Source organism: Artemia sp. Qi Xiang Cuo, chromosome 10 (genome assembly GCF_049724085.1).
Source record: "Artemia sp. Qi Xiang Cuo chromosome 10, ASM4972408v1, whole genome shotgun sequence".
In the NCBI taxonomy this organism is placed as follows: domain Eukaryota; kingdom Metazoa; phylum Arthropoda; class Branchiopoda; order Anostraca; family Artemiidae; genus Artemia; species Artemia sp. Qi Xiang Cuo.
Genome location: NC_142803.1, coordinates 45,413,520 through 45,426,136, shown reverse-complemented (window position 1 = coordinate 45,426,136; position 12,617 = coordinate 45,413,520). Strand labels below are relative to the sequence as shown.

At 34.4% G+C, this 12,617-nt stretch overlaps 1 protein-coding gene across 1 annotated transcript in view; it reads left to right on the top strand.

The window, feature by feature from the left end:
• The window catches only part of LOC148947814 (prostaglandin reductase 1-like), a 135,807-nt gene extending 123,672 nt beyond the window's left edge, over positions 1-12,135 (top strand). The window contains exons 7-8 of the mRNA XM_089095460.1: positions 8,684-8,802; positions 11,966-12,135. Coding sequence (XP_088951586.1) covers positions 8,684-8,802; positions 11,966-12,076 — 230 coding nt within the window. The 3' untranslated portion in view covers positions 12,077-12,135. The remainder of the gene's footprint in view (positions 1-8,683; positions 8,803-11,965) is intronic.
• Positions 12,136-12,617: the final 482 nt, after the last annotated feature.

The following is a 12,617-nucleotide window of genomic DNA, read 5'->3' as shown; positions in this document are numbered from 1 at the left end:
GAGTTTTAAGTTCAAATCTTTTAAAGGCAATTGGTAAATAAAATACTTGCAATCCGCCATTAGCTATATTTGCTACACTCACAAATGTTTTCAATAAAGCATTAAAAAAAATAGGAGAGGGAAGCCCTTTCTCATCTACGAAATAATTTCTAATTCGTCCTAAGTTGTAATGTTACTCTTTATTTTCGTTTGAAAAAATATCATTTTATCTAAAATAAGTTTAAATCTTTCTGTATTCCATACTGTTAATGCAGTGGAAGTGCGGCTGATTTGAAAAGCAAGATGGAAAAAAAAATCACGAAGATGCTTGAAAAAGAAAACAGAACAAAGAAGCGGGTATACCCCGCGAACCCGAAGAGGGAAACTAATAGCGAATTATTAGGATTTGGCAGTGGTCGTGCTTTATATGGGAATGAGTATGAAATATCATTAACGAAGTGGAAGTGCTCCTTGGAAAAGACGCGGAAATTTCTTCTCCAATTCTTTGATTCCTCAACATTCTCGATACTTTTAACCGAACTAAATGAGTACAACTTTTAAATAGAGTGTTGAGAGTATCCCTAAAAACAGACAAGCCTATCTTCCCATCAAGGCCGTATCTAGGGGTTTACCAGGTTTGCCCCCCCCCCCGACTTTCTGACCGACTCGTAAAAAATAGCAAAATACAAATAAACAAATTAATTGTGCTTTTTTTTAAGTTTTTGTTACCCCCCCCCCTCCCCAACACAAAATAGGACCCCTCCCAAAAAAATCTGAATGCGTCCTTGCTTGCCCTGTTAGTATATTTCAGATGTTTCCAGGTATCCTCTTATATAGCTAAAATTTGACTTTTGCAAAACAATGCTGTGGGAATGAAACGGCCCATGTAGGTGTATGTATGTATGCATTTCCAAAAAAACCATCGGACCATAGGAAAGAAAAACAGAACATAAACATAACAAAGCCAACGAAAAAACACAAATAAATTAAAAAAAACGTACTTGTATATGAACCTTCACGAAAACCATAGGCAGCGCAATAGCGCTGCCTAAGTAAAGAACGATGTGGGCACAATGTATAATTTTTTTTTTTTCCTGGTCTTAGACCAGGGCACTTCGTATCGAAAAAGTTGTCGTAGAAACTTCGAAAAGCGCTCATTCGATTGTAAATTGGATTGGCTAGTGCCCTTTTTAATAGTCGAAAGTGATTGGAGGGCAACTAGCCCCCCCCCCCTGCCCATAATTCCCCCAAACACATCCAATCAAAATTTTGAGACAGCCATTTTGTTCAGTGTAGTTTATTTCTAGATAGAAAATATCTTGTTGAGGAGGACACTCCCCCAAAACCCTCAGGGCAAGGGTTTTAATTTATGCCCTGAGGGGATATAAGACCAATGTTGAAACATTGTATTATTTATTATTCTTTTTTCCTTTAGAGCCGGAAACGTTATATCGACGAAGTTGTCGTAAAAACTTCGAAAAGGGCTCATTCAATTGGAAATCGGAGTGGCTTGTGCCCTTTTTTATAGTCGAAAGTGATTGGAAGGCAACTAACATCCCTTCCAAGCCTACAAAATTTTGAGATAGCCATTTTGTTCAGCGTAGTTGATTTTCAGATAGAAATTATGTTTTTGGAGAGGACAGCCCTCCTGTTTTTGGCACAGCCTTCAGGGCAAGGTTGTAAGTTATAAACGGGGGCATATAAGGTTTTTATAGAAGGCGTTGTTGTAGAAACTTAAAAAAATCATAATTCGATTGGAAATTCAAAGGGCTAGTGCCCTTTTTAAAAGTCGAAAGTGATTGGAGGGTAACTAACCCCCCTCTCACGCCCACCTTTTCCCCAAACACATCCAATCAAAATTTTGAGATAGCCATTTTATTCAACGTAGTTTTAAGTTCTGTAAATTAGGTCTTTTAGGATGAAACCCCCCCCCTCACAGACCTCAGGGCAAGGGTTGTAAGTTATGCCCTAGGGGCATATAAGGTTTTTATATAAAGTGTTGTCGTAGAAACTTCAAAAAGTGCTCATTCGAGTGGAAATGGAAATGGATAGAGCCTTTTTTAATCGTCAAAAGTGTCTGGAAAGAATATAACACCCCTTTCACGCCCAACATTTCACCAAGGTCAAACAATAAAAATTTTGAGATATCCGTTTTGTTCAATGTAGTTGAAAGTTCTGGAAATTAGGTTTTAGAGGATGACAACCGCCCTAACAGTCCTTAGGGTAAGGGTTGTAATTTATGCCTTGGGGGGATATAAGCTGTTTTTAGAAAGCGTTGTCGTAGAAACTCAAAAAGGGCTCATTCGATTTGAAATCGAAAGGCCTAGTGCCCTTTTAATAGTCGAAAGTGATTGGAAGCCTTGACGTTTTTATAGTTAAGATCGATGTGGGTATAATGTTTTTTTTTTTTTTTTTTTTTTTTTTTTTTTTTTTTTTTTTTTTAGACCAGGGCACTTCGTGTCAAAGGAGTTGTCGTAGGACCTTCGAAAAGGGCTTATGCCCTTTTCGAAGAAAATAGATTGAAAATAGAAAGGGCTGATGCCCTTTTTAATAGTTGAAAGTGATTGGAGGGTGACTAATCCCCATCCCACGTCCACCCTTCCGTTTTCCCTTCATGTTTAAAAGCCAAATGTTGCCTTTAAATCAAAATGCACTGTGTTACTGCTAATTCCCGATAAGGCATCTCAGCAGTATCCCAAGAACGACTGAGGGTATTATGTTCAAACTTTTTGGGCTACTTCTCCTCTTAGAATTTAACCAAATCAAAATAGCGTAAGTGTATCCAAGCTATCAAAGACAGTAAACTGATTTTTTTGCGAATGGTATCAAGTTTTCCATTTCAGATCAACTAGAGGAGGTATAACACTAAACTAAAAATTACTATTATTTGTGTCCAGATTTTTTAAAGGTTTATGTTGTTAAAAATTGCTGAAAACTTTTCTCCAGCATACAAATAGCAGGCCAAACTATAAAGTCTTAAAAAAACGAAAAGATTTAAAGTATTTTCTTTTTCCCTGAAAAGACTATGTCAGTATAAAAAGAACAGAAATTAATTAAAAAAAAACTGTTTCCACAAAATATGTTTTTCAAAGAAAAGTAAAGAACTTCATTAAACAAAAAATGAGCAAAAATAAAATAAATTAATCTACCAAGCGTGAAACTACCACAAATCAGCATCGATAAATAAATGAACCCCAAAACGAACAGAAATTACAATAGATAACCGAGTCAAACTCAAAACGAGCAGAAATTAACATAAGTTGGGCTCAAAACCCCCTACCGTATGCCTTCCCAAGACCAGATTATAATTTACACTTTACTAAAAAAAAATACAAATGAATGTGCATTGTCAGTTTAATATACCGTAGATAATTTCGGAGACCACACTGCCTTTCCATGACGATAAATAAAAGTTCAATTAGGGATAAAATCCTTTTAGTAGACAGTGATGATGATAACAGTGATAGAAATTCACAAAAATACCAGATATTTCGGTCACATATACAGTGACCGTCATCAGTAGTAAAACTAAAAAGTTTTACTTTTACTAAAAAGTAAAACTTTTTAGTTTTACTACTGATGACGGTCACTGTATATGTGACCGAAATATCTGGTATTTTTGTGAATTTCTATCACTGTTATCATCATCACTGTCTATTAAAAGGATTTTATCCCTATTTGAACTTTTATTTACAGTTTAATATGCATATACTGAAATTTAGTAATGAAAATGTTAATATTATTTGATTTAATAAAGTTATAAAAGTAAAAACATTTATATTTTTTCAGTAAAGTGCACATTATGTTCTGGCCTTGGGAAGGCATAGGGGTTTCGAGCCCAACTTATATTAATTTCTGCTCGTTTTGAGTTTGATTCGGTTATTTATTGTAACTTCTGTTCGTTTTGGGTTTCATTTATTTATCGATGCTGATTTGTGGCAGTTTCACGGTTGGTAGGTTATTTGATTTGATTTTTGCTCATTTTTGTTTAATGGAGTTCTTTACTTTTCTTTGAAAAACTTAATATATGGAAAAAGTTTTTTTGATTAATATTTATAAAGAGATACATCTTTCACGATGTATCAGCCCTTCATCAGCATACTTAGCCAGATTCCTTAATGTCATTTTAACTCGTGATGCTACAATCCCTTCCACCCATCTTCTATCTGCCAACACTAACAAAAAACACTAATTTCTCGGATCCGCCAATTTTTACAATTCCCCAAAAATGAAAAATATCTTCATCGTCTTCCCCACACATCGAACAAGGGACTGGGTATACACTATAACCCCTAAATTTCCTCTCTCTTTCCCCCTCATGTAGGTGTATTTTTCCTGCACAATAAATTCCCCTCTAAGATTGTCCCAAAAATGAGGGAGCTTACCGTCCTTCTTTTTCACTTGGACACTCTTTCGTCGAAAGCTCTCTCGAATGCTTTCAAATCATACATGCTCTCTATTCGTTAGACATTACACTGGATCAAGGGTTAGTAAGAATCAAATCAGCAGACTTTTTGAATACTTTCCTCTGTCGGTTTCATGGGTTTCTGAATCGCTCATGTACTCTAGTCTTATTTTATATACGTTTCTAATTTAATTAGAGTCTTCTTGCATATATTCTTCAGTTTAGCTTACTCTTTTTGAATGGTAGAGCATCCGGAAGTGTAAATATTTATTGTGGGATTTTTACCGGTTGACAGCTTTTCCTTTGACAAGGCCGGAGGAAACTTCTGGAAATAAAATAATTAACAATTGTCTAAGGGTCAATTATGACAAAACGGTTTCATTCAGAAGGAAGGCAAACGAAGGTTTGTTGTAGGAATGTTTAATTATCTGGATTACGATTAATGTTTAACGCTGTTACAAATAGTGTTCTTAATTTGCGGGGGCGGGGGGAATCAACTTGGGCATGACGATTACTAAAACATGAGAATCCTAACAGATATAGAACGAGACAAGATTCTATCGTAACTAAAGGGGCGGGTATCAAGGGGATATATACACATACAACAGGGAAAAGGAACCACAAAATTGACGCAGTGAATCATGATTAGGTCCATAAAAGTCCCTAAGGCCCTGTAGAATATATAAGACTAATTGGTAAGGCTCTCAGCTGTCTTTTGCTGTCCTTGAAATCAGTAGATTTAGTATACAATTTCAATTCTCTCAAAACGTTAAGTAAGATCAGTTTTCAGTAAAGGACTAGTTTTTCAAATTTCTATAAATTTAGGGAAACATCATGTGTCAGTTTGTTTGAACTTATGTGTATTTTGCATAAACTGCGAAGCAATCATTTTTGTTCGTTTTAAGTTTCGTCTTCGCTCTTTATTTCCATTAAAAAAAACAGTTTTTTGTTAATGAGTTTTTTATATTCAAAGAATTTTTTCATTTTTCAAAAAAGTCTTGATTTGAAAAAAAAAATTAGAATGTCACTGAAATTCTCAGATTCCCAAAATTTTCAATGAGTCATCATTACTACGCGCATTTCAAACTTGTTTTTAATGGGTTTTGTTCTGACACTTGGCCTCTTACCTCTTCACTTACCTAAGTCAATTGGTACTTATGGATTAGCTGGTACGCACGCGAAAAGTCAAATTTGGTTAATGCTAATGAAATAAAACAAAAAATGATGAAAATATAATAGTTTACAAACAAATTTGGGCTATTTTTTTGCACATTATGTGGGTGGAGGGGGGTAAAGCATATCATATATTAGATACGTAACCTGACGTAACCTAGATACCTTTTTTTCCCTAAACCCCAAAAACCTAAAGTTTAAATATTATAAACGCAATGAAAAACCACGGTTTGCGATCGAATTCTCTATTGACAGATACCCGTTTGAATAGTTTCATTTAGCACAATATATCGCACGGGTACCAAATAAAGCATAAGTACCGTCAATTTATACCACTAGAATGACGCCCTATTGCCAACGGCGCTCTGAATTTCGTAACTCTGTATCAAAGTCATAGCCAGCGGAAGACGTTTCTGTTTTGACTCCATTTGGAAATATAAACCGTTTCCTTTGAGAGAAGTAATACTGGAATTTTTATGACCATGGACAAACCTCGTTATTCTGTGCGTGCGTGAGGAAGTAGCTAAAATCTTAAAACTCTGGTTTATGGTAGGAGAGTGAAAGTACAGAATCACGTTTTTCTTTCTTTTTTTTTACCGATTTAAGCTTATCGATAACAACTATAACAATAGCTAGAGACAATAATTAAATGGTCTGAAAATTGCAATTTTGTATTTTTTTTCACTTTTTTCAAATAATGTTATATTCTTTAATATTCAAGACTGGATTTGCGACTGAGTAGTCATATAGGAGGTTGGTCACAAGGTCCTCTTCCATGAATTTAGAAAGGATGGATTCTTTTAAAATATTCATTTTGATGAAATGTAGAATTTTTTAGAAAGCAAATGCTAAGGCAATCAAGCTCTCTCTACTTTCCATCCGCTGCAGGCCATGTAATTTTGGACTGATATTGATAATCATTTTACAAGATTTTATCCCAATAATCATGATTTATTCCCAATTTATTCTGTCAGTTGAGCAAGCAGCCTTGTCTTTGGTCAACTCATTTGTTCCCACTTCTATAGCTGTACTACTGACAGCTTATCGCAAAAACAAGCCACCTATGATCATCAAATCCCACTTGTGATACATAGATCTGTGTATATGAAACGCAGCATCTGGGTTTGTAAAACTCCACTATTTTCGTCTGCAGAATTGCTACATTTCAGAAATATTACAAATGTACAAAATTGTTTACCAACGCAAGAAAAACACCAGGTATCCGTACGACATTCCCATGCTCATTGGAAGAAAATTCCCAAATGAAACATGAAGGAAAAATGATACAATTTCTGAAAACTACTTTTAATTTTTTTTTTTTTAATTACTAATATCATTACTTGAGGCATACCAATAAACTTAAGCGTAGGCCTATGATCATCAGAGCTGTGCAATTCACTCCGTTCAGAGCTTCACTTTTTACTCCCCATCAAGGGTGTATCCAGGATTTTTGTTCGGAGAGGGGGTATTTTTCTCGGAGGGAGGTTACAATTTTTTAATGCATAAAAAATTTGTTTATATGCATTTTTGTTACGTATTTACGAGTTGCATATTTTTTTGGGAGGGGGGGGTCAAAAACATGACTCCTCCCCCTGGATACGGTCTTGCTCCCCATCATGAAGCAACCTTTAAATAAAGCCTCCCATGAAGCTTCCTTTAAATCATTTCGTATTCGCAAAACCATACCTGGATTGCCAGAAAGCATTATTTTTGTCAACCTATTATCCCTGAAACTTTTCCATTTTTTCATGGTAACCTTTACTTTGGTTTATTTTGTTTGTCATTTTTATTCCTAATTTAAATATTTTATCTTGTTAACGTTAATTTACAAATTTATCATCGCAACCCCAAACTCTCAAACTCCTCCTTTAAAATATCTCAAAAGTAAACTAGTCTTTCTAAGAGAGAATTTTGAATATTAGGCTTTGTGTATTTTTACAGGGTTTGGCTCAAAACGCTTGGTTTGTTCTTAACTCTATGTATTAAAAAAAAATATCCTCTAAAAGTAAGGATGACAATTTTTTAACAGACAAAGCTTAAAGAACGCCAAAAATACCTATTTTTATCAATAAAATTTGATTGTTAAATCAATAAAAGACTTAAAAGAATCAAGACCATCGAACTGCAACTTTTTTTTCGAAGAAACCAATTTGAATAAGACCAGAACGGGCCGAATAATATCCTGTTCGCTCAAGCACATAACACAAGTAAATTTTGGATAATCACTCCACTAGATTATTGATGCAATAAAGCCCGACAGAACCCGATTAGTCTTCTTTTTAGATTTGTCTGCTCTCTCTTTTATGAAACTATCTAATCTTACATAGTTCAAATAGTGCCAGAGCCTTCATTTTTCATGTTAAAATTTTGTAGTTCTTCCGATTTTGTGAATTCTTACTACCATCGCTTAATCTTTAGCTTTATTTCAGTGCTGGAGACAGCTACCTTTATTCAGTTTCAGTTAATTTCCAATGATCTTTGTAAATTATGTTTTTCATTTTACTAAAAAAAAGCACTCCCTGCCGGTGGTACGGATCTCCTTTTCAAGGCCATTTACCCGGAAATTGCAATGGGGGACTGGGGGGAATAGTTATCCTATGCTTGCGCATACCCTTCCTTTATTAACTTAGTCAGAATGACCCTGTGAACAGCTCAAATACCATCAGTACAGAAACTTCGTCTTTTTTCAATAGCATTAAGTTTGTAGTTCTTTCTTCTTGGTTTTTTGTCTTCTTATCCCCATCACTTGACTGTTAACTTTATTTCGATTCCAGCTGCTCAACCTCTAATTGGTCTGTTTGAACTTAGTTTTTTGGTTCTCTTCAATGAACTTGTAAGTGCATCTGGTACTTTGAACGATTCAAATATTGTCAGTGCAAAAACTTCTTTCTTTCAATAGTGTTAATCTCTATAGTTCTTATTTCTTTGCTTGTTTTTTTTTTGTCGCTTAGCCGTTAACGTTATTTAAACGCCAAGTGTTCAGCTCTACCAACGTTATTTAAGAAGTGAAAAAATTATTCAAAATGTTCATGCTAACAGTTCAAATACTCTTAATGCAGAACTTTTTTTAATCTTGTCTTTTGTATCCTGTTCTTTGTAATAGTTTAACTGTTAACTTTGTTTTAGTTCCGGCTGTCCAACCTCCCATGGTCTTTAAGGAATTAAAAATGGAAGGATTTCTCGTTTCAAGGTGGGTAAATAGATGGCAGGAAGGCTTAGAACAGATGGCACAATGGATTCAAGAGGTGAGCTTGATAGAAATTTATTTGATTATAGTTTCTACTGCTGATTTATTTGACTACTCAGGTTAGGTTTAAAATTAATTATTTTAAAACACAGGAATATACTGTAGTTGCTGACTATTGATCAAGATAACTGATTAACAGCAACAGTTGACCAGCAACTTAAGTACTTAAATAGTAGGATCAGTGTTTCCAAAATTCCCGGTTAAATACTACAAATAAAAAGTAAGGCTGTATTTTTTCATACTTTCTTTTACTAAATGCACTGCTTAGCTACTCAATATAAATACATAATAAAATAACAAAATTCTGACTTTATATTATTGACCTAACTCTATTTTGATGTGCAACTGCTTTGAATTTGATGGATGATTTAGTTTCTTTTTAACAGCTGAACAATAATTTAACTTGACTTTTTTAATCTTTCCATTCTTCTGTCCATTTTCGTCGCATGGTGTATCTGTTAGGTTGTTTTCGTTTTTTTTTTTTTTTTTTTTTTTTTTTTTTTTTTTTTACAGTAGTGCCAATTTTTGTAATAATAAAATATGTCAAATATGACTTGGGAAATGTAAAGATTGAAACTGAATAACCAATTATGCCAAATTCAGATTTTAAGTGGTTTCACAGCAGCATTAAACGATATATTGTAGTAATGCAAGACCAGAATCATATATTGTATCAAACATTTCATTCAGCAACTGAAATTTAGAATTAAATATCAGAGCCATATCCAGGATTGTTCGAAAGTATATTTGCAAACATTGGTTTACATTTTTTTTGTCACTTTTGTACGAGTCTGACAGAATTTCTGGGGGAGGTCAAACCGGATGATCCTCCCTTTCTGGTTACGACCATGGTAAATAATAAATTTTAACAAGGTGAGATTTCAAAGTAATGTCACAGAAGTATTAAGCTGTGTTACATTATTATAGTCAAACAGTTCGTGATAACGAACTGTAAGTAAGGAGCCACCCGGCTCAAGAGTAACCGAAACTCTAAAAAACCGGATTTTGATACCAATAGATACATCAAAAGAATCAGATTTTTATGCTGATTTTAAATATACAAGTTTCATCAAGTGCAGTCCTACCCATGAAAAGTTACGTGCCTGATAAAATTTGACTTATTTTCGAAAAAAGGGGGAAAGGCCCCATAAAAGTTATAGAACCTTAATTAAAATCGCACCATCAGATTCAGCGTATCAGAGAACCCTACTGTAGAGGTTTCAAGATCCTATCTGCAAAAATGTGGAATTTTGTATTTTTTGCCAGAAGAAGGATCACGGATGCCTTTTTTCAGGGGTGATCTTATCGACCCAGTGGTCCTAGAATATCGTGGGAGGGCTCATTGGAATGGAAATTAAAAGTTTTAATGCTCTTTTTAAGTGACCAAAAAAATGGAGGGCAACAAGGCTCCGTCCCACGCTCATTTTTTTTCCAGAGTCACCCGATCAAAGTTTTGAGATAGCCATTTTGTTCAGCATGGTCGAAAATATGATAACTATGTCTTTTAGGATGATTTGATCCCCCAAAGTCCCCTGGGGAAGGGCTGAAAGTTATGAACTTCACCCAATGTTTACATATAGCAATGGTTATTGGGAAGTATACATACGTTTTCAGGGGGTATTTTCTGGTAGAGGGGGGAGGGGGGAAGGTCGGGGGTTACGTGGGAGGATCTTTACGTGGGGGAAGTTTTCAGGTGGGAAGGGACATTGCTATGAAGGGGGCGCCGAATTTCCCAGCATTATAAAAAAAAAGATTCTTATTAAAAAAAAACAAGTTTTTCAACTGAAAGTAAAGAGCAGCATTAAAGCTTAAAACGAACAGAAATTATTAAGTATATGGTTTGGTTTACCCCCTTGTGAATACGTTACAATTTTAGCGAAATGTTTCGTATTACTTTAAACAGAGATATTTATTCTAATTAGTGGCCTGTGTGATTAAGGGGTCATTTTTAAAGAATTGAAACAGAGTTTGGACTTTAGGGTAAAGAACGAGGTATTGACTAGGGGATGAACCCCCTAATATACGTATTAAAATATATGAATATTGTATTTCGTTACGTAAGTTATTTCGTAAGTTAATTATGTTTATTACTAGTAAAAACGTTCGTAAATAAAATTAAAACAATGTTCGAGAAAGCCATTTAACCAAATAAAAATAAAATTAAAAAAGGGCAAATTTGGTTTTAATTATTCATGTACGGTGAGCCAAAATCAAAACCTGCATTAATTCAAAAACGTTCAAAAATTAAACAAAGAAAACAAGTTTTTTTTAACTGAAAGTAAGGAGCAACATTAAAACTTAAAACGAACAGACATTATTCCGTATATGAAAGGGGCTGTTCCCTCCTCAACGCCTCACTCTTTCTCACAACTCTATTTTTTTAAACAATAAAAACCTTTAGCGTAAAGAGCGAAACGTTGAGGAGGGGACAGCCCCTTTCACATAGGGAAGACAAGAATCATGTATAAGACAAGAATTATGTGATTGTATTAAATATTTTATTAAGTGGCTAAAATAAATGAAATAATGGTACAAAGACACAGCTATAGTGATAATAGATTTTTAATTATAATTTACTAAGCAAAATTGTTCACAATATTTAAAGTACAACGAATCAATATCCTCCTGCTAGCGCCCTCCCTTTCTAGTATCCTTCCCAGACCCCTTTCATGACAGAAATTGCTTCGGTTACTTTTCTCGACAAGAAAATGCAACTACAGGAAGATGAGAACGACAAAAGAGGCACAACGCTACTTCCGCGTTCAACAGAGCTTATTGCAGTTAATTGCAATTAATTTCAACAACTTTTTGAGTAAGCGTAGCTATTTAGCGCTATTGAACGCGACTTGAACATCGAAATGACTCTCCACGACCTTGTCTAATTTTTTACTTGTTTTATACCTTTTATTTGAATTATAGTCGACGTTACTCTCTACCCATCTTTGATTTTATGTTAATTTCTACGACTTCTCATATTCGTTTTCGGTCCAAATGTTAATTGTTTGTTAACCTAAAAACGTAAGCTTGGCACTTTTTGCTTGTGAAACCTTGCTTTACAATAAAATTTTATTTTATCTTTTCTACTTTAACGCCATCTTTTTCGGTGCCTTTATTATTTTTCAGCTTTTCCACTCATGAACCATCCATATTTTCTTTTTCAGGGTAAGATTAAGTATCAAGAGACTGAAACTTGTGGATTTGAAAATACACCCAAAGCTTTCATTGGGATGCTGAGAGGAGAAAACACGGGGAAGGCTTTGGTCAAAGTTTGATACGCCTCTTTTTGTTTTGTTTTTCTTTGTTCTGCTTTGAAATACATATTTTAATGGAACTTAATCCAGCGAAAGCTTGCATGAGACAAAGCAAAGTTATCTCGTGGATAGCTAAAATACAAACACAGTGTTTTTCATTAAGTTACTGTTTGTTCTAATTTAACAATGAAAAATCATTGAAATCCCTAAAAGCCTCGAAATCCCAGCATGAGAAATCCCTAAAAGCCTCGTTTTTTGCAGGTCCAAAAACCATTTATTTTCGTATTTCAGATATTTGAGACGGATACCCGTGATCCGTCTCCATGCCTAATTAATCCAAATGAAAGATAACAAATATGCGTTAAAGAAAACGTTAAAAAGTGTATGATATGCAACTCACAATATACAATTATGGGCAGTATTTTGAAGCAGCGAAATTCAACGGACTCAAAATACCTAAACAAAAACCTTTGACTTGATTTGACTTTGTTTAACATAATAAACAAAAATACAAACTATTACAGATATAAATCACTACGCTAGGGAAAAACGATAATTTCTG